Raw genomic sequence first — 23,467 nt, 5'->3', positions numbered from 1 at the left:
CATTTTAGCATTTGATGGATGTTGGGCAGCTGTTGGTAAATAAATGCAAGTACCAGCACTGTTGTGGGCCACAAACCCCAGTTGGGAATTGATAAAATAAGTTCCATTTTTGAATTGTACACTCACATGTGTACTACCATGCCAGTTATCTTTGTGGGCATTTCAGAGCTAAAGGGAAACTCATTGCCCCCTCTCTTACTGATGTAGGGATACCACCAGAAAAGATTTCCATTTTCTTCATGTGATTAATACCTTTCTCCTGGTCAGCCTCAAAGCTCAGTGACTGCTAAAGGGAGCTTCCAGGGGAATGGGTTGCACCAGCGCTGGGCATGAATAACCACTTTCTTCAGCCTGACCATCCATTTCCAACTGGTCTGCTAGTCCGTATGTGAAGGTGCACTTCTCTGGATTATTCTCTCTTTCAGTCTACATGATGTCAGCTGTGTTTGAACCTTTAGAGTGCCCACACAAGTTGGATACAAGGAAGAATCAGGATGCAAGGCCTCAGTCGTTCACCACACAGACACAACGGCAGGTTTGTTCTCATTGGACTCCCTCCCAATTAAGAAATTGTAAAAGTACAAAAAGGAAAGTATTGTAAAACCAGACTACACCTTAGTGGGAAATTGTTGTTTAAAAGCTGACTCCAACCTGGGGCCTTGTATGTAATAATAACACCTTCGGAGAACAGAAAAGGAAGAACATCTTAAGTGCTTTCACCTATCTTCAAAGCTGTCTATTATTTTTCTTTATCAATTGTTGAGCTCTTTGGAGTCTTCTTGAAAATTGCTGAACCCTCTAATCTTTTGTCCCAATTGTGTCTCTGTTAGCTAGATCACTGGCAAAGACAAATTAAGGATTTTGGAGGTCTGTGATATACAGAAAATAGAGTATTGTTTATTGCAGAGTGAGAATAACCATTTGAAGGGGAAGCCCTCTATAGGGAATCTCCTGAGAAAAAAAGTGCTTTTGTGCCCCTTCTTTTTGCAGGAGCAGCCACATCTTATGCCATGTTTTTTTCCAGTAAGTAGCATACATTGCTTTCCCCTCCTAAAAGAAAAACATCCCCTTCTATCCCCTAATCCCCAAAAATCCCCAACCACCCACAACCAATGAATGCCCTGCATACATATCCTACCTGGTCAGAGATAAATGTATGCAATAAAACCAAATGCAATAGGGGATTCCATTTGGTTTTACCACTAGAAAGATCAGCCCCATATGGAAATTCCTATTCCATGGGATTTAGGGCCATATTTATACTCCGTTTGCGCCGAAATTGCGTCGTTTTTTTTGACGCAATTTTGACGCAAAACTAACGCCAACTAACGCCATATTTATACTATGGCGTTAGAGGCGAATAGCGCCAAAGTTCCCGGAATGTGCGTCATTTTTTAGCGTGAACCCCTTCCTTGCGTTAATGATATGCAAGGGAGGCGTTCCCGTCTAAAAAATGACTCCCAGGCCTTTACGTGGTATTTATACTCCCGGGCAAAAGAGACGCCCGGGAGTTGGCGTGGCTAAAAACGGCGCATTTGCGCCGCTTTTTAACGCCTGGGTCAGGCATGGCGTTAAGGGACAAGTGGGCTCAAAATGAGCCCAGAGTGCCCTCCCCTGCCCCCAGGGACCCCCCCTGCCACCCTTGCCCACCCCAGGAGGACACCCAAGGCTGGAGGGACCCACCCCAGGGACATTCAGGTAAGTTCAGGTAAGTATTTTTTTTTTTTTTTTTAATAATATTTTGTGGCATAGGGGGGCCTGATTTGTGCCCCCCTACATGCCACTATGCCCAATGACCATGCCCAGGGGACAGAAGTCCCCTGGGCATGGCCATTGGGCAAGGGGGCATGACTCCTATCTTTACAATGATAGGAGTCATGTTGATGGGGGATGGGCGTCGTTAAAAAATGGCGCAAGTCGGGTTAAGACGATTTTTTCGACGTAACCTGACTTGCCCCATTTTAAGACGCCCATGCGCCATTTTCCCCCTACGCCGGCGCTGTCTGGTCTACGTGGTTTTTTCCCACGCAAACCAGGCAGCGCCGGTCTGATTGCGCCGTCTAACGCCATTCCATAAATACGGCGCCCGCATGGCGCTTCAGAATGGCGTTAGACGGCGCAAAACTTTTTGACGCTAAACTGCGTTAGCGCAGTTTAGCGTCAAAAAGTATAAATATGGGCCTTAATTCATAATTGCACAGCACTGAGGTGATTTTACTGCACAGAAGCTGTAAAAGTATGTGTGGTCTTACTATGTGGAACAACTACCTCAGTATCATGCAACTGGTAATTAGGACTTGATACATGACATAGATGATTTACCTAAGGTCAAAAGTAGGCTTTTAAGCATGTCAAAATGTTGGTTCCTTTGACATATGTGTTCTGTAAACTTGCTCCCATCAGTTGGGGCTGCACTGACAGGCCTGAATGTATGCATGTAAAGTTACTCATGTGGGTGGTGTAAATCAACACCATATCTTACAGGTACCATTTAACTAAATGTCCTGAGTTCCTTTCCTACATAAAGTTACTGTGTACTATGTATGTCAATAGAGGTTAGCCAATCTTTCACGATGTTTAGGGGCTGAGCACTTACACTGGTAACAGTTTTGTGGGTTCACAGGGAGAGCCAAAAAGGTCAGTAAGCTCAGTCTTACGAATATGAAATATCTAGGAAAATCATATGAAAAGTCAAATTTCCCCTGAGGATTGTAACACTTTTCACTTTAGAAATATTTGGTCTTGAATTTTGTGAGAAAAGTCAGATAACTTTGAGCAGACTCTCTCAATAAGTTTTAACAATGAAAAGTACTGAACACGCAAATTAAACTTAGACATATGTAAAGAGTACTACTGCTTCAGTACTCCCTTAAGACCCATGCAATGTTATATTTGTGTCTTTCTCTGAGGTACTCAAGCAAAGAGGTGACTTCGACCTAGTTTTCTACCTCTATGTTTTAATGTAAGCAAGAAAGTCAGCACATTATTGAAAATGGAGTAATAATGCTGTTGGAGCAAAATATTATCGTAACTGAATTTATTACTTTAACAGTGTAGCTCATCCTACACTTACTGTGCAAAAAATGAAGACGTTGGTGTATTTGCACAAATTATGCCGTCACACGAAAAACACAGTTGTGTTAGGCAAAGCAAAGACGTTTTAAGGCAATGGCAAAGTGGGCTCCGACCCAAGGCCCCAGCCTTTGAAGGGGCCCTCTGATAGAGCCAGCTCTGTTTTCCAGAGAGTCTTGTCCTGATGACCTTGAATAGTTCTTCAACAGATTGCTGTAAATAGCGTTTTATTTTAATGTATTTTTAATATATGTGTGGGAATCTATTACAGACATTGTGCAGACAAATGTGATGTTTCATATAACATCTATAAAAAAAACCTCTCTTAAATCAAAACTAGGACCTCACGCATGAGAGACAGGAGGGTGTCAAAGATATTATTCGCAGTAATATTAGGCCCATATTTAAGAAAAAGTTGCGCATCAGCTATGATGCGCCACTTTTCTTGCGTTCCCCTACCAACACCTAACAATACCATGGTTGCGCAGTATTTATAATACAGCGCACCATGGTGGTTATTAGCAAAATAGCGTAATAATTTTTGGCACTATTGTGGCTCCTTGCTACACTAGCATCAAAAATGTTGACACTAGTGCAGCAAAGTGCAAGGAGGCCCATAGGTGACAATGGGAGCATCGTTTTAAAACCTGCTCTGAGCAGGCCCTAAAAATTATGCCAAAAATTGTGCAGTGAAATCTTTTTAATTTCACTGCACCATTTTTGCGGGCCTTCAAGCGCCAGAACGCCCCTTGCATACATTATGCCTTCACAGCCATAATGTGGCACAAGGGATTACAAAGTGGAGCAATGCATGCGTTGTACCACTTTGTAAATATGGGGCTGCAGAAAAGCCACTTTAGCGCCTCCTTAGCGTAAACAAATGACGCTATGGTAGGGCTAAGGTGGCGCTAGAGGCTCTTAAATATGCCCCTTAGTGAGCTGCCGCTGTGTCACAACACCTTGCTATCCATGAACATGAGATGTAAACACATTTCGAATTTGGACCAGTATGCCTGTGCACTGTCAGTGGCCTGGCAAAGGGTTCATGAAGAGGTGAAACTGAATCATAAATTCAAAGCTGTTCCGAACAGGGACCCCCAAAGTACGTTTGGCCCAGGGCCCCCCAAATCTTTAAGATGTCCCTGAGGTAACAAGGCAAGTGTGAAAAGAGTACGTCTAATGTTTTTTAAATTAGTATTGCTATGCTAGACCTGCATCTATTTTTTATGTATGGTGTGTTCCTAACAGATGAGCATGCCTGTTGTTATTGTTGTCGTTATTATTTGGCACTTTCTTATCACACAGTCGGTTATTAGTGTGGCATTGCACCACATAATGGACTAAACAGTCCTCTAGTTTACTGAATTTAAAATATGTGAAAGCTGTAAATGCAACAGGCTCCGGTGGCTTGCAGTTGAAAGAATGTTATTATAATGCCTGTGTACAAAAATAATAGAAGTGATGCCAGACATTTACCCTTATTAATGCTCCCAGCAAGTGGGTTTTCAGCACACTAGAAACATAAGCTTCCCGTGATAAGATTATCCCCACAAACAAGGCAGGCTTCAGAAGCTCTGTTTCGGCCTAGAACATTTGTGTCCGGAAAACCGTAACTGAAAAATCTGGTAGCACCAGAAGTGAGAGATTATTTGTCGCTTTCATATACTTGACATGTGTTTATGGTTCTGTTAACTGTTTGAGACTATAAGAAGAGGCAGCGGGCGGGTGGTGGACTCCGAGGATCTTCATACCGAGCAAGAAATAAAGAAATAGGCCATTGCGTTTCTTGTGTGCGCTTTTTCCACTGCACGAATAATTATGCAAATTTAACATAACTTTTTGAAGAACAATCTCATCTGTTAAGCTTTTGACATTTGAAATAAGCAAAAAGCAACTTTACAATACCTTTAACAGGTGTATATTTTAGTTTCTCCCACTGGAGAGCTAAAATGGACATTACAGAATGGAGTGCATGATAAAAATGAAATACAAAAACATACCTCTATAAGTGGGTGCCAGTGAGCTATGGGCTTCCGAGGGTAGGACAGCATTTCACCCCAGTGTTCGCGACCTAGGCTTTCTGCATCGTTGCCAACTTGGCATACGCCAATGATCTCATTATGACCTACACTGTGAAAATGTTGCATAATAGTTTGATTAACACCTTTGCTTTACAAAATAAAATATTTCATATTTAGTTCAATAGTATTGGTGCATAATGTATTATGATAAGACATTAAACAGAAATATAAACAGTTCCAAACCATTACCAACCGCGCTGTATGCCAGTGTGCATCAATGTTCAGGCCTAGCATAGAGACAGCTTTAGCTGTTTTACCATCCTATTGTAATCGTTAAAAGTATACGTAATATTCTTAGAAGTACTTGATAAATAAAAAGGCTTCAGCTCAGTCTTCTTCAGCCATAGCTCTACTGGAGTGCAATAACCAGCACCACTATCATATTAGCACAACCACCATTATCATTACCAATCCTACCAATACACCCACTATCATTATCACTGCTGCCATTATCACCAACATCATTAATATCACACGCATCACTGCCTTATCACCACCACCACCACCATCATTACAGATACCATATTACCATTACCACGACACACCACAATTACCACTACTCCCTCAACCAACACATATACTACTCACTACTAGCACAATTACAAGCATTAATACTATTGCCATTACCACCAACAGTATTACCATCACAATTACCATTGCCAGAAGCACCAAAACCATCACTGCCTATCATCGCTACCACCAGTCACTTTAGGACCAACGGCAGAATATCCATTACCTACATCCAATAATAGAAGGATGGTTAAATGGCCTAAGATCGAGGGAAGTAAGGAAGTGCTAGCTCATATTTGTGGGAATGTAATAAATGCACTTATTGAACTAAGAGACAAAAAAGGTGAGATTCACCAGACGGTAACCACAGACTGTAATTTAATTGACAATATTAAACCATTTTTTTGATAAAGAAATGAAGAGGAATGTTAATAGTTAAAACAAAAATGTGTGGTACAGTGAATATTGTAAATCAGCAAGGGATGAACTGAAGGTTGCATTAATTTCTGGGTGTAGACTGACAGTGGTTGCCCAAAGGAAGCTTTACGAAAAAACCCAAATGGAGGCCGGGAGGGAGGGACAGGAGACCCAATGGAGAGATTTATTTAGTGCTGTTAAAAATAAGGATAGCAAGCTGTTTTGGCATCTTGTGGCAAAAGGGTCTAAGGCCCAGGTCACCAAAGAAGATTCTCATATACAACCCCAGACGTGGATAAGTCGTTTTAGTGCACTCTCCGATGGCCAGAGCTGTAAGATTATGGGGCAAAGGGGCTACTAGAACAGGGTACATATTGGGCTCCAAGGGAAGTAGAACCTACTGCCTCTAGCATAGAGGAAACACTGTCAGCCCTATCCATGTTACAAAAAGGGAAGACACCCGGGTTAGATAAGGTCCCAGGTGACCTGTAGCTTTCTACAACGGGAGTGTGGAGTATTATCTTAAACTATTACTACACTAACCTTCTTAAAGGAGAGCAGATCCCAGATTCATGGCTATGTGCAGAGGTGGTGCCTGTATATAAAAAGGGGGATAAATGTGACCCAGCAAATTATAGGCCTATAAGCCTTATAGATATATACCAAGAACATTTTTGCAGGCAACTACTTGATAGACTAAATGATTGGATAAAAGAAAATAACATCTTTTCGCACCTAATGGTGGGGTTTAGGGAATATAGGGGTACCATGGATCAAGTATTTAGGTTTATGTTAAACCTATGGAAATATGTGGTAATCATGAAAGAGCACATGAATGTGTTTTTTGTGGACCTATGGGTCGCTTTCGATCTCATCCCAAGATGGACACTATGGGAGCTATTGTTTCACTTGGGTGTCCCAGATTACATGACGGCTGATTATAAGATTGCATCAGACAAATTATGCACAGATAAGATGGGGCTCTAAGAGGGAGCTTACAGAGCATGTGTATGTGGGCAGGGGGGTGAGGCAGGGGTGTGTTTTGGCTCCTACTTTATTCACCCTGTACATTAACGGACTGATTGAGTCACTGTTAGTGTGCATTGGAGAGCCACCTAAAATTGCAGGCTGCCAGGTTGCATAGTTGCTGTTCGCAGAGGATACTTTATTGATATGGAGAACACCAATGGGACTTCAAAATGTATTGAATAGATTTGTAGAAGTATTCAATAAGCGAAGTTTAGTAATCAATGTAAATAAAACCAAGTTCATGGTATTTAATCCTCATAAATCTTTCAGGGGTAAGGTGAAGTTGTGGGAAACCTACTTAGAGCAAGTTAATGAGTTCGATTATTTATGGGTGAGGCTTTCCAATACACACGATTGGTCCGGTCACATTACCAAAAGCTAGCTCTATTTACAGCATACTAGCTCTGCCTTGTTAAGGAAAGTGAAAACTTGTAGATTTAAGGCCTCTGGCCTCATATTTGGAATTTATCAGGCAAAGGGGGTGAGTACCTCACTTTATGGTGCAGAGTTATGGGAAGCACAAATCTTGAGGGGGTTAGAGAAAGCTGAGAATGTCTTTATGAGGTCAGTTCCTGGCCTGCCTGGCAATACGGCCTTAACCCCATTGTGCCTGGATCTTGGTCTTCGTAATATAACTCACGTTGTGGCCTTCAGGCCCTTAGTTTATTGGCCACGAGTTTGGTACAATGATTCCCCACTTCCCATGAAGCAATCCTTTTCTGAAGTAATTGAGTTAAACTGGAGATTGTATTACCTGGCTGAGAAATGATAAAACTTAGCTATTGAATCTAGATATGTATGACCTGTGGACAAACCCCCATAGTATCAACTAAAATTCTGTGGCGTGTCTTAAGGAAAGATATTGGGGCTACATATGTGATTCTTGTTTAACTGGGGGAATATGTGAAACTTATTAGATAGGTTTTTCAATTATAAATATACATTTAAACTTGAGAATTTCATGAGTTTGAACCACCCCAAGCCAAGGCACTGTATTTAAAATTCAGGTATGGTATTTTGCCATTAAACACATTTTGCAGTAAATGAAATGGGTCAACCTCTTCTTCCCTATGCCCACTTTGCCAGAAGTGCTGTGAAAACAAGGAGACTTTTTTATTTTTTTGTCTGCATTATGTCAGGTCCAGGAAAACGTGGTTATTGCCAATCCGTAGAAGATTAGCAATTAGACAGTTGAGACAAACCATATGGATTTTAAGAACCTACAAACTGGCTGTTTTTTGCTCTATCCAGATACCTCCTGAGGACTTGGATGATTAAGTGGAAACAGCGAATGATACATCCAGCTTCAATTTGTATATTGAAGTGGTTGTCATGGAGTGATAGACTGACACTGAATCCACTGGTCTATGTTGTAAGCTCTACTAATAATTGATAGAGATTACCTCAAGTGGTCTTGATGAAATGTGAATTTTGAGCTATGGGGTTTTAATGGATATTATTAATTTACCTATTTACTATAATCTTTGATGTAAATAGATTGTGATTTTATTAATTTATATTTTATTATTATTTATGGTAAATGTATGTATTTTATTGTTACTACATTCATGGCTTTTTATAGCCAAACAAAGATTATTACTACTACCACTACTGCCACTACTATTACCACCAGCATTACAAAAACACCAGAATCATCCCACTCAGAGTTTTTTCCAACAATGAAAACTGGTCAAGGTGGACCTCATGGTAATGGCAGCCAGGCAGAGCACCCTGTCTCACTGCAGGCTTGCGCCGTGCCCTACTGATGGATTTTGGAAAACAGAAATGTAACTAAGTCAATAGGTACATTTTTAGAATTTAGCAAGGGAGCAAATCTTTTCCAGTGGTTAAGCAACAACTGATGCAACAAAATCCCGATCTTTCCTTCTTGCAGCATTTGCCACCAAATCCAATGGCTTCAGAGGGAGCTCAACAATGTCATTTCAGACACTGAGGGACTCTCATCTGATTCTGATGTGAACTTGCCCTACTGAAAGAATGTGAGGTCCAAAATGTATACTAAGTCCTAAAAGACAATGTTTGATCAGTTTGACACCTTTGGCTTACCTTGCCTCTGCTCCATCAAGGCTAGATCCTTTTCAATGGTGAACTGACACTAGCGCTTTACTTTCTCTAGGTACCTCATGGTTAAAAATTCTAAGAATTATATTTCAGTTCCCCTTCATCTATTTTTTATTGTTCTGGTGTTTTTTGTGCTCATCAATGTATTCTTGATTGACCTAAATTACTTTCAGAAAGGTATTGTATTGTATTACTGACTTAGACATTGTTGCTGCTGCTTAAACTGAGCACACATTTCTCTGGGAAGTTCCAGACTGCTTCTCCACAGCCACCGGGGTTGAGCAGAGTTTCATTAAGAACAAGGTTAGCAAGTTGGTAAAGGTACCACCTTCCCAAATTAATGACCCACTTAGTGACAGGAGTGACTGGAGTTTAACAGTGTATGCACTAAGCACACAAGTGTATAGGTAGCTCTGCCCTCAGAAAGGAGTCAGGGGTAAAGAAGAAATGCAAACATAATCATCAGATTAAATGTCAAATGTGCTGCTGCATAAAGAGTGGCTTTAGAAGCCGCAAGAGTGGCATAACAGAGGCATAATCTCATGAATACCAATACTTAGACTGCTTCTGTGGGGTCCAGTTCAATAAAAAAGTTTGACCTACTAGATTAGTATGAGCTCATGATTAGCATTTCTTATCATGTTGCTGGTCTGCAGTCTATGATATCAATACTGCCAGTTTTAAAATGAGGTGGAGGAGGAAAGAAACAAAATAAAAAGCAACTCAATTTTTAGAGTTGAATCTGAGGTGAAGATATCAAGAGCTAAGAGAGCAAAGAAATATTATCAGGAGAGCGATCTTTCAAACAGAACTTGGTGACATCAGCATACTAGTGAAAAGTTATGCCAGACACTTTGTAGATGCCACACAGAAGTTCAAGGTAATGACTGGAGGGTCTAGAGATCTCTTTGTGGTAGAGGGACAGGTTTAAAGAAATAATTAGATAATTTGTGAGTGATTGGCTAGATCAGATATAAATTAATCCAGTACCCTTCCTTGAACACCAATGTCATCTTTCAAAGTATGAGCAAGGGTGCCATGGTTGACTATAGCAAAAGCTGCTCCAAAACTAAGTAGTATTAGCAGGGACAAACCAGCATTATTCAAAAGGTGCAGACTGTCCCCAATAATTAGCAAGATACTCATTTCAGTACTATTGCCAGCTCCAAAACAGGACCAGAGAGCATTAAGAAAGCCAGGTAAGCCAGCAATAGAGCAGTAACATTCTTGCAAAGTTTTGAGTTTGAATATAAAGTTAAAACCTATTTTGAGCTTGTTATTAAAGAAGTGGGCAAAATCCTTCCCTTTCTCCTTTAATCTTGTATGCTAACCATAGGCAGGGGATTCATAATTGGTTTCACCATTTCAAAAGTCAGGTTTGGTTGAGTCAATCTAACTTGACATAAAAAATATATTATTTGCCAGATGTTCTAGCAGCATGGAGGATTCAAGATTTTATCATGAAGAGTTTTGGTGCCAAGGAATGTTCATTCATACAGATAAGTTTTATCCAGCACTAGATTCCATGGGAATACAATTTTAAATATTAGTTATTTTCCCCTTAATTTAACAAAATCAATAACAATTCTAGACATAATGCAATAACAGCTATTGATAGTGTAAGGAAATTACTTTTATGCTTTGTCACCCCCCACTTTTTGAGCAGTTTTACTGTTGGTGAAGAGACTTTGAACAGTGGGGCACTGCCGTCTATTACCCAATATATGTGCTCAGACTTCAATAACATTTGTACAATTGGCGCATCCCTGATTGGCATATTTAACATACCTGTAAGTTCCTAGTATATGGTACCTTACGTACCCAGGGCCTGTAAGTTCAATGGCACTAGTGGACTGCAGCACATATCATACCACCACATAAGTGAACATGGAAAACATGATTTTTCCAGAGCAGTCTAGAATGGAAGTTTTAAACTGCTATCTCATCCCACCAAACTCACCCTTTTGAGAATCCTAAACATTCCTTTTCAATACAGATGTCACCTGTAGTCTAGACCCCAAATGCCCATAGGACAGGGTGTATTATATTTAAAAAGTAGGTCTTAGGTTTACGTGACCTGGGAGAGAAAAATCTCCATAATCATCTTTAACCGTCCCAAAGCTGTCTTTCCCATACAAAAGCACTAGGTTACATTGTAACACCTTGCAATACATAACACTGGTTTGTGAATAGCTAATACGAAGGTTCAAGGACTCAAATTAATCGGAATTTATATCCAAAATGACAGCCAAGTTGGAGTGTACAGTACTGTAAAGAAATGGCTCCCTGTTGCAGTTACCCCCCACTTTTTGCCTGATACTGATGCTGACTTGACTGAGAAGTGTGCTGGGACCCTGCTAACCAGGCCCCAGCACCAGTGTTCTTTCACCTAAAATGTACCATTGTTTCCACAATTGGCACAACCCTGGCACCTAGGTAAGTCCCTTGTAACTGGTACCCCTGGTACCAAGGGCCCTGATGCCAGGGAAGGTCTCTAAGGGCTGCAGCATGTCTTATGCCACCCTAGGGACCCCTCACTCAGCACAGACACACTGCTTGCCAGCTTGGGTGTGCTGATGGGGAGAAAATGACTAAGTCGACATGGCACTCCCCTCAGGGTGCCATGCCAACCTCCCACTGCCTGTGGCATAGGTAAGTCGCCCCTCTAGTAGGCCTTACAGCCCTAAGGCAGGGTGCACTATACCACAGGTGAGGGCATATGTGCATGAGCACTATGCCCCTACAGTGTCTAAGCAAAACCTTAGACATTGTAAGTGCAGGGTAGCCATAAGAGTATATGGGCTGGGAGTCTGTCAAAAATTAACTCCACAGCTCCATAATGGCTACACTGAATACTGGGAAGTTTAGTATCAAACTTCTCAGAATAATAAACCCACACTGATGCCAGTGTTGGATTTATTAAAAAATGCACACAGAGGGCATCTTAGAGATACCCCCTGTATTTTACCCAATTGTTCAGTGCAGGACTGACTGGTCTGTGTCAGCCTGCTGCTGAGAGACGAGTGTCTGACCTCATGCGGTGAGAGCCTTTGTGCTCTCTGAGGACAGAAACAAAGCCTGCTCTGGGTGGAGGTGCTTCACACCTCCCCCCTGCAGGAACTGTAACACCTAGCAGTGAGCTTCAAAGGCTCAAGCTTCGTGTTACAATGCCCCAGGGCACTCCAGCTAGTGGAGATGCCCGCCTCCTGGACCCAGCCCCCACTTTTGGCGGCAAGTCCAGGAGAGATAATGAGAAAAACAAGGAGGAGTCACTGGCCAGTCAGGACAGCCCCTAAGGTGTCCTGAGCTGAGGTGTCTCTGACTTTTAGAAATCCTCCATCTTGAAGAAGGAGGATTCCCCCAATAGGGTTAGGATTGTGACCCCCTCCCCTTGGGAGGAGACACAAAGAGGGTGTACCCACCCTCAGGGCTAGTAGCCATTGGCTACTAACCCCCCAGACCTAAACACGCCCTTAAAATTAGTATTTAAGGGCTACCCTGAACCCTAGAAAATTTGATTCCTGCAACAACAAGAAGAAGGACTGCCTAGCTGAAACCCCTGCAGAGGAAGACCAGAAGACAACAACTGCCTTGGCTCCAGAAACTCACCGGCCTGTCTCCTGCCTTCCAAAGAACTCTGCTCCAGCGACGCCTTCCAAAGGGACCAGCGACCTCTGAATCCTCTGAGGACTGCCCTGCTTCGACGACGACAAGAAACTCCCGAGGACAGCGGACCTGCTCCAAAAAGACTGCAACTTTATCCAAAGGAGCAGCTTTAAAGAACCCTGCAATCTCCCCGCAAGAAGCGTGAGACTTGCAACACTGCACCCGGCGACCCCGACTCGGCTGGTGGAGAACCAACACCTCAGGGAGGACCCCCGGACTACTCTACGACTGTGAGTACCAAAACCTGTCCCCCCTGAGTCCCCACAGCGCCGCCTGCAGAGGGAATCCCGAGGCTTCCCCTGACCGCGACTCTCCGAAACCTAAGTCCCGACGCCTGGAAAAGACCCTGCACCTGCAGCCCCCAGGACCTGAAGGACCGGACTTTCACTGCAGAAGTGACCCCCAGGAGTCCCTCTCCCTTGCCCAAGTGGAGGTTTCCCCGAGGAAGCCCCCCCTTGCCTGCCTGCAGCGCTGAAGAGATCCCTAGATCTCTCATTGACTTCCATTGCGAACCCGACGCTTGTTCTAACACTGCACCCGGCCGCCCCCGCGCCGCTGAGGGTGAAATTTCTGTGTGGGCTTGTGTCCCCCCCGGTGCCCTACAAAACCCCCCTGGTCTGCCCTCCGAAGACGCGGGTACTTACCTGCTGGCAGACTGGAACCGGGGCACCCCCTTCTCTCCATTGAAGCCTATGCGTTTTGGGCACCACTTTGAACTCTGCACCTGACCGGCCCTGAGCTGCTGGTGTGGTAACTTTGGGGTTGCTCTGAACCCCCAACGGTGGGCTACCTTGGACCAAGAACTGAACCCTGTAAGTGTCTTACTTACCTGGTAAAACTAACAAAAACTTACCTCCCCCAGGAACTGTGAAAATTGCACTGTGTCCACTTTTAAAATAGCTATTTGTGAATAACTTGAAAAGTATACATGCAATTGAAATGATTCAAAGTTCCTAATATACTTACCTGCAATACCTTTCAAACAAGATATTACATGTTAAATTTGAACCTGTGGTTCTTAAAATAAACTAAGAAAAGATATTTTTCTATACAAAACCTATTGGCTGGATTTGTCTCTGAGTGTGTGTACCTCATTTATTGTCTATGTGTATGTACAACAAATGCTTAACACTACTCCTTGGATAAGCCTACTGCTCGACCACACTACCACAAAATAGAGCATTAGTATTATCTCTTTTTACCACTATTTTACCTCTAAGGGGAACCCTTGGACTCTGTGCATGCTATTCCTTACTTTGAAATAGCACATACAGAGCCAACTTCCTACAAGTACTATTATGAAAATGCCACTCTTATAAAGTTGTCATTTTTCTGCCTAAAGGCTCTGGTAGCTCTTCCAGAATTAATCTCCAGTAGTCACACGGGAGCCTGCTGGAGGTATGAATGGCTCCCAGGGAGTGGAACAAAAGGGTCTTGGCTGGGAGGAGGAGGGATATCCTCCAGACAGGATGACCTGAGTGGTGTTCCACTGACTGCACAAACGTCAAAAGGGCATCTGTCAGCGGCAGATGTAGTTCACACCCAGGCCTGCTCCTGCCATTGTCCAAGTTGACACAGTTCCAACACTTTCAGTGGGGAGGAAACCCCTTACGGAACTGATTACCAGCGAGAGTTGTTCATTTCCATAGACACACCTCAAGGGTGTGGCCAGAGCTCTAACTGGGGGAAAAACGATTCTGCCATGTTGAATTTCGGCAGACCCAGGCACTGTGGAACTGTATAGGGCTAAACTCCAGGAAATTATACGAAAGTGTGTTGGGATGCCCCTGGAAACATTTTCTCTATTGGACAGGGAGTCCCCCCAACAGGCTAGTGCAAGGATACAAGTGTAACCTCTGAGTACTTTTGTCAGAGCATTCCTGGTCCCAAGGAACACAGAAGAGGGGATGCATCTGACTTAACCCAGCTTATTTGCCTCTCTTGAAGGATCCTGACTTTCAAAAATGTTTCAAAGCCCAGAAGTAGAAATCTTCACTGGATGAAGGTGTCAAAAGTATCTGGCTGGTAAGGGACCTTCCTTGGTGGGAAATTCGAATTCCTGCTGCCCGTAGTTTTCTCTCCACAATTCAATGGCTTAACCAGGACTTTGTCCAAAGGCTGTCTGGTCTCGTGCCACAACCTGCGGCGTTGCCCCACTGAGGATATTCAGAAGGTAAAACTTTCTGCTGGACTGAACCTGATCCCTGTTTTTTAACTGTATTTTATCGAAGTTGGCCGTAACTTTTTACTTTCATCTGGTGTAGTGCAACCAGATACCTATGGCTGGTGCTTTGCACTTTTTGGCACTAGAAATATCTAAAACTTTGGAAAATCATATCTTCTTTTATTTACATCCAATGTTTGTTGTTTTGGTGTATATTTGCTCAATAGCATTTTCTCTATTTCATAAAATAGAGTGGGATTTTTATTGTGTTGTATTTTCTTCTTTTAAACGGTTTTGGTTCTAATAAATGTTTTACATATTTTTCCTAAGTTAAACCTCTCAGCTATATGGCACAGCTACCAACGATTCAGCTCAGTTTTAAATCATTGAGACCTAACTGGGCCTAACTTGGCCTGGTAAGGAACAATACAATTGAAAATAATTTGATAATTATTAGGCCAGTCGATTAGGATCAAATCTAGTAAACAGTCCTTAATGATGAGAACCTGTGTGAACGCATTGTTCTTTGTGTGTGTTGGATCAAATCATTCTTGTGCAGGAATGATTAGAAGAGGGAGATTAAAGTACTGTTACAAAGCCATACAAATATGATATAAAGAGCTAAGAAGTGATAAGATGGATGCAATGTTTACCACAGGAGTTGCTGTCCACCAGCAAAGATACATAGGGGGTCATTACGACCCTGGCGGCCGGCGGTAAGGTGGCAGTAACACCGCCAACAGGCTGGCGGTGTTCCGCCAGCAATTATGACCGTGGCGGAATTGCCACGGCCATACTGCCGGCCCCTCCAATATCCCGCCAGGATTCCGCCTGAAAGCACCGCTGCCCTGGGGATTATGAGTCCCCGACTGCCAGCCTGTCCGTTGCGGTAGACACCACCATTGAAAGGCTGGCGGTAAGGGGACATGGGGTGCCCCTGGGGGCCCCTGCACTGCCCATGCACTTGGCATTGGCAGTGCAGGTGCCCCCAGGCATAGCCCCGTTTTTCAGGCAGTGAAATGCGCGACGGGTGCTACTGCACCCGCTGCACATCAGCATTGCCGCCGGCTCTATTACGAGCCGGCAGCAATGTTGATGTGACATTTCCGCTGGGCCAGTGGACGGTAACACTGTTACCGTCCACTGGCCCAGCGGAAATGTCATAATAGGGAGCCAGGAATACCGCCGGCAATGGCGGTATTCTGTCTCCCGCGGCCTGTCGTAATGACCCCCATAATGTTATGTCTTGTAGATTTAGTGGCAGAGCACTCAAAATAATTGATAAGGCACTAAAATATAGGTAGGAATCCTGACATCATTCGCCAAAATAAAATTGAACTCCTTTTTTACATAAAAGCTATTCTGCCACCAATTCTCTGATTAAAATTGAGATGGATAATGGAGTAATCTGGCTGAATAAGTACATTCATGCTGGGTTGACGAGTTTTAATGAACCATATTTGTATCAAAATCGTAATTCATCAATCTCAATTTGATGTTTACCAATGACCTGTGTAGTAGATTTTGCAGCACACAGTATTTTATTGACTCATATGGAGAGCTTGCGATTAGATGTTTAGATTCTACATTTGAGCTGAAGATGCAGTTGTTGGGATCTTATCAAAACCAGAAATATTTGGGTCTTAGAGTCAGTCTGATTACTGCGGTCTTGACAACTTCTGGGAAACCATGAGAAGGGAGTTATTTATCAGAGTTTGACTGCCTCTCAGGGGTCTCCTCATCCTTATAGAGATAATCTTTAAGTAAGGTACTTACTTCTTCAGTGAGAAGAAAAGAGACAGTTCAGGGAGGATGTGGTAACTTTTAAGGCCTGTGAGTGGAGCACAATGTCCTCAGTATGATAAATTCAAAGGCATTTTCATTCTCTGGTGTGGTCATAAAACTATGTAATCAGCAACTACAATGTTAGAAATTTTGGTAACCAAAAAAAAGGTAAATTCCAAAAACGATTTCACCTGAACAAACAAGGTCGAATAGAGGGCAGAGTGTAGAGTTTATATCTAGGATTCAGAGGCAATTGGGAAGGGGAAGAGTAGAATCACTAACTCACACTGGAGATGGGGAGGAAGGTACAGTGGTCTGCTTTATTCATCCTAGCTGATGAAGAAAGGCGAGGGGAATTGTATTTGCAAGCTGAAGTGGAAATAGAGGCATGGAATATTAGAAAATAAAGTCAAGAGAAGACAAAGGAGGAGTGAGTGTGGAGACTAATAGAAGACAAATTAGGAAAGGAGTGGGATAACTGAGAGCATTGTCAGAATGATGCCAAAGGGAATAAGAAAGAAGAAGCAGAAAAACAGGTCAAGGGTTGGAGAAAGAGTGGGTGTGAAGGTTCCAGGTGAAGCAAAAGCTGAGATGATGGTCACTCACAGGGCAGAAAAAATGATTGAGGAGTAACTAGGCAATGAAGATAAGAGTAGGGGTTTCCTGGACTGGTGATAGACTAAGATGTTTATTGGGGGCATTTTTGGAGAAAACTATGTTATTGTTGGGAGACAAAATACACTCAAAAAAAGATAAGGCAAGTCAGATAAAGGCTCTGGAACTGGAGATGTAGCAATAGAGGACTGGGAGAGAGGAATACACAATCTGGTAGGTTAAGGGTTTTAGAGGCCAAAAGAGGTCCTTAATGGATTGACCCTAATACATATTGTTTGGGTTACGTATGTGCCTCATTGACCTATTTGCAAGTAGTTTTCCTACTGAGACTGTTTTATATTTCATGATCCGATTGTGATGTTTGAAGCAGGAAATGACATATAGACATTATAGGAGAACAGGAAATAAAGTGTTTAAATTCATTCAAAGAACAAAGGTATAAAGTAAAATATTATACTTGTATTTCTTATTTTCACTGAGAAGAAAATACAACAGGTGTGAACAGAATATGGGGTTCGTTTCCTCCTTTGATGTCTGATCTATTTTGAAAGCAGTTGCTAGGAAAGGTGGGGAGGGACCGGGCTGCCTATAAAAGAAAAATGCTAAAAATAAAGTCAATATTAGCATAGGGAAATTGCGTTAATTAGAATGTGTTAGACCTGACAGCCTTAGGGTAGTCACCCCTAACTTTTTGCCTGCCTCCCTCCACTTTTTGGACACTGTTTTTGCTGGTTTATAGACTCTGCGCACTTTACCACTGCTAACCAGTGCTAAAGTGCATATGCTCTCTCCCTTAAAACATGGTAACCTTGAATCATACCTGATTGGACTATTAATTTACTTATAAGTCCCTAGTAAGGTGCACTTTATGTGCATAGGGCTGGTAAATTAAATGCTACTAGTGGGCCTGCAGCACTGGTTGTGCCACCCACTTAAGTAGCCTCTTTTTCTTGTCTCAGGCCTGCCATTGCAAGGCCTGTGTGTGCAGTTTCACTGCCACCTCGACTTGGCATTTAAAAGTACTTGCCAAGCCTAGAACTCCCCTTTTTCTACATATAAGTCACCCTTAATGTGTGCCCTAGGTAACCCCTAGGGCAGGGTGCTGTGTAGGTAAAAGGCAGGACATGTACCTGTGTAGTTATATGTCCTGGTAGTGTAAAACTCCTAAATTCGTTTTCACACTACTGTGAGGCCTGCTCCCTTCATAGGCTAACATTAGGGCTGCCCTCATACACTGTTGAAGTGGCAGCTGCTGATCTGAAAGGAGCAGGAAGGTCATATTTAGTATGGCCAGAATGGTAATACAAGGTCCTACTGACTGGTGAAGTCGGATTTAATATTACTATTCTAGAAATGCCACTTTTAGAAAGTGAGCATTTCTTTGCACTTAAATCCTTCTGTGCCTTACAATCCACGTCTGGCTGGGCTTGGTTGACAGCTCCTTGTGCATTCACTCAGACACACCCCAAACACAGGGTACTCAGCCTCACTTGCATACATCTGCATTTTGAATGGGTCTTCCTGGGCTGGGAGGGTGGAGGGCCTGCTCTCACACAAAGGACTGCCACACCCCCTACTGGGACCCTGGCAGACAGGATTAAACTGAAAGGGGACCTGGTGCACTTCTTAGCCACTCTTTGAAGTCTCCCCCACTTCAAAGGCACATTTGGGTATAAAACAGGGCCTCTGCCCTACCTCATCAGACACTTGCTGGAGAAGAAACCTGAACCAGAAACTACATCCTGCCAAGAAGAACTGCCTGGCTGCTCAAAGGACTCACCTGTCTGCTTTCTACAAAGGACTGCTGCCTTGCTGTTGCCCTGCTGCCTTGTTGAACTCTTGTCTGGCTGTGAAAGTGCTCTCCAAGGGCTTGGATAGAGCTTGCCTCCTGTTCCCTGAAGTCTCAGGACCAAAAAGACTTCTCTCTTTTACTTGGACGCTCCGTGCGCTGAAAATTTCAACGCACCGCTGGTTCCGCGGCGAGAAAAACGCCGCACACCGACGCTGATCAACGCGACGCTCTTGGGACGATCGAAAATCCGACGCACGGCCTCGCAAGGACAACGCCGCCCGACCTCTAGAGGAGAAATCGACGCGACGCCTGCCGTGAGATCGTAATTTCAACGCGCAGCCCCGCAGATCGACATCCAGAGGAGAAATCGACGCGACGCCTGCCGTGAGATCGTAGTTTCGACGCGCAGCCCCGCAGACCGACGCGCAGCCGGAGAACAAGCAGGAAAATCCACGCACAGACCCGGGACATCTGGTAATCCCCGCGATCCACAGAAAGAGACTGTCCGAGCGCCGGAAAACGACGCCGACTTCCCCGCGTGGAAAATAACGACGCAAGTCCGTGTGTGCTGGGGAGAAATCGACGCACACACCCTTTTTCCATGCACCTCTTCTCTTCTGGCCCTCTGAGGAGATTTTTCCACTCCCAACCAGGTACTTGTGCTTAAAAGAGACTTTGTTTACATTCTAAAGACTTAAGACACTTTATATCACTGTACTGTGATATTTATACAATTTTCCATTGCAACTTTATTCTTTTTGACCTACAATTATCCTGATAAATATTATATATTTTTCTAAACACTGTGTGGTGTATTTTTGTGGTGCTATATGGTGGTATTGTATGATTTATTGCACAAATACTTTACACATTGCCTTCTAAGTTAAGCCTGACTGCTCGTGCCAAGCTACCAGAGGGTGGGCACAGGATAATCTTGGATAGTGTGTGACTTACCCTGACTAGAGTGAGGGCTTTTGCTTGGACAGAGGGTAACCTGACTGCCAACCAAAAACCCCATTTCTAACAGAATGTTATTAACATATGATGCGACAATTATATAAACAAAGAAACAATTGATGTCCCATCAAATGTTAATCTTTTATCTGTGATAGAATTTTTACAATTTAGATTATTGTTAAGGTATATAAACCAATATCCTAGATCTAAGTATATGTACACACATTGTTTTATTACAAAGACAGAATTGAGTAGATATTGACAAATTCGGTTATATGTAAACAATACGTATTAATTACCGGTAGATCAGGGTACATCTGTTATTTTTAGGCATATTTTACATGTAATGGAACAGCCATTACACACCAGGAAATAAATTTAATAAATAGCATTTACTTTATTTTGGTTGCCGAAGAAAACACTCTGTAAAATACATGTGAAGCCGTATCATGGGTTTAGTTTTAACAGTAAGTCAGTGTCTACATTAATGGACCAGAATGTATTAAAAAACACTCCAGTTCTGTTTTGGGGAGTTGCCCTGAGCAGCCGTGCTAGACATTTACACAGTTTGTTGTAAATAGTGTAAGCAAATTAGACACCATGTCATAAAGTTAAACGGTAAAGAATTCCGTGGAAACAGCATAAAAGTCTAATCTGGCATTAACTGAAATAAATTATCGCAATGACCTGTTATATTCGGCCCAAAATAACATAACATCCTTGCAGTTCCTTGTGCAGCGTACGAGACTTCAAATACGAAATGAACATAATTGCCTGAAAATAACAATTTATTTCACTGGACATTGACAAAGACCCAATTAATCTTTATAATCTTAAATAAATATTAAATCAGTTGTTTTACTTTAATGTTTCTTTGAATTGGTCGTTTGAAAATCTAATAATATCTAGAGTATAATACTCAAAGTTTCAAAATCTGGCACACAATACAGGAGTGAATGTTTCTTTTCTTTTCTCAAGCAATAGCCAATTTCTCCATGTATAAATTTACAATGTATACAGAAACTATTGTTGAATGTATCTTTTTTGTTTCACAAAGCCCTCCAAGTATCAGACATGTGTCACTCAATATTCAAGAGATCATTTTGTTCGGGTGTCAATCATACCCATTTGATGGGCTGTATAAAGTGCCAGGTTTGCTCAGCAAGCAGTGTTGACAGAACAGATGAGGAATGCCATGTGGCGAAGAGCAAAGCGACATTTATTCAACAGTCATATAAGTTCAAATGGTGCTAAAGTAAAGAAACACACACGTTTCTTTACTCATACATGGCCATATATTTACAATACAACGTGATTGTAAAGATTATCGAATATATACCATCTGCAGAAAGACATCGCTTGGATTAAAATGACTAAAACAGAAATATTAATTGCGTACTCCAAATCTAAATTGAGACTCAAACACTTCCCCAAAAACATATAAAACTCTAAAACAATAAACTGATTTGTACTTCCTTGAAGGCATGTTTATAGATTGAGAGGGGGCATCTTTCAGAAAAAAAATTATGGATGCCAGATGTACTATTAAATGAAGTGAGAGGATCAGAAGGGAACAGAGGGTCTTATGCTGTAGCAGATTACCTACTCAGGATATCCTAAGTGTTGCAAAATATATAGGTTACATTTACCCCTTGCCCTACATTATAAGAATACTGCAAGTCACTGTGGAGTTTCGTGAGAGGAAAAAAGCCGAAGATCAAGTTTCCTTACAAGGTCCAATGTCATATAATAGAGAAAGGATGTTTGAAGACAGGAAGAATACAATTATAATCTTTAGCGCACAGTTAAAAACACAAAAAAGCACTTCAATATTTGTTGCAATAAGATATTAGAATTAGTTTAACATAAATCACATTTTAAAGAAGAACACTATTGTAGTACTTCAACTACGTTGAGCGGGAGCGGGTGGAATGTTGGGTCTTGAGGGTTGCTAAGCATCGGGCATGGAATGGGAGCGCGAGGGAGAAATGGATGATTAGGGGTGCCAGGCGTTTCCTGTCCCATGTTGGAGCGCTCGGAGGATTATCCCGATAATTTACGATATGAATAAAAACATTGAAGTGAAGAACTCTCTTCTCCTTACTTCAACTGTTTTGAAACACGCAGAGATTCTATATTTTCTATCATTACCTAAAGTGTTCACAAGAATAAACACTTCATAAATATCACCTTTTTGTTAATCGCTGTTCATCTATAAAAGCAAACCAGAGGAAGGAAAAACAGGTTCCAGTTTTGTTGTTTAACTGCAGCTTTAGTTATGCTTTGCCTTTGACTACTGGCTCCGGCACCACACATTATGTGATCAGAACCTAACTGTAATAACTCATTATAGTTGTGCAGCTCCGTAATTTCTTTATTACTGATAACAAGAGACGTTTTCTTGTTTTTAGTACTATTCTATATGGATAGTCACATGAAGAATACTAGATATGCAATGTTTTTAGTGATAAGGTTACCATCATATTTTCTCTTTGTTTCTGATATGTTAACAAATAATTGCTGGTGTAAAATGAGCTTTCAATTAAGTTGACTATGTTGTATTTATTTTTGTGATCTCACTGCTATGACCTTGGATGCCTTGCTGTTGCCTATGCCCACATTTGGTGCTTTTAGGAGGCCAACTAGAACATTCAATTAACCAACAAACAGACCAAAGCTGTTAGTATTTGTGTGTTTGGATGTTTAAAGTTATGACCGAGCAATGTTGCAAAACACGTTCTGGAAAGGAAAAACATCTTGTAGGTCAAAGATGCTTCCAAGGGTACAACAGCAGTGCATTTTCCTGGAGGAAGAAACAACTCCTAGTTTAAAGGAATCTTTAATGTCATGTAGCTCCCATTATGCCCTTAATGGCTCTATGTGCACACTTGTTTTTGTCATGTGCACTTTACCACTGCTAACCAGGGCTAAAGGGCTTCTGCTGACTCTCTAAAACATTGTAAAATTGGCCTACACCTGATTGGCACGTTTAATTTACTTGTTAGTCTCTAGTATATAGCACTACATGTACCAAGGACCTGTAAATGAAATGCTAATAGTGGGCCTGCAGCACTCATTGCACCACAAACTCAAGTAGCACTGACTTTGCAACTTGTAGTACAGTTTTAAAGTGCCATTTCAACATGGCAAAATAAACCTTTTGCTAGGCTTAATACTTCATTTTTAATGATTATAAATTGCTCCTAAGGCAGGCCCCTAAGGCTCATAGGGCAGGGTGACTAGTATTTAAAATGTAGGACATCTCCTGGTAGTGAAAACGCCCTAAAGTTGTTTTTC

General features: G+C 42.2%; 1 protein-coding gene across 2 annotated transcripts in view; it reads right to left on the bottom strand.

The window, feature by feature from the left end:
* The window catches only part of SYT9 (synaptotagmin 9), an 893,131-nt gene that overhangs the window by 45,175 nt on the left and 824,489 nt on the right, over nt 1-23,467 (bottom strand). For both annotated transcript variants that reach the window (XM_069223540.1, XM_069223541.1), the window contains exon 6: nt 5,073-5,202. In XM_069223540.1, the coding sequence (XP_069079641.1) occupies nt 5,073-5,202 (130 nt within the window). The remainder of the gene's footprint in view (nt 1-5,072; nt 5,203-23,467) is intronic.

The sequence above is a fragment of the Pleurodeles waltl genome, chromosome 3_1 (assembly GCF_031143425.1).
Source record: "Pleurodeles waltl isolate 20211129_DDA chromosome 3_1, aPleWal1.hap1.20221129, whole genome shotgun sequence".
NCBI classification, from domain to species: Eukaryota; Metazoa; Chordata; class Amphibia; order Caudata; family Salamandridae; genus Pleurodeles; species Pleurodeles waltl.
The sequence above is the reverse complement of the archived record's forward strand: the minus strand, read 5'-3'. Positions and strand labels throughout refer to the sequence as shown.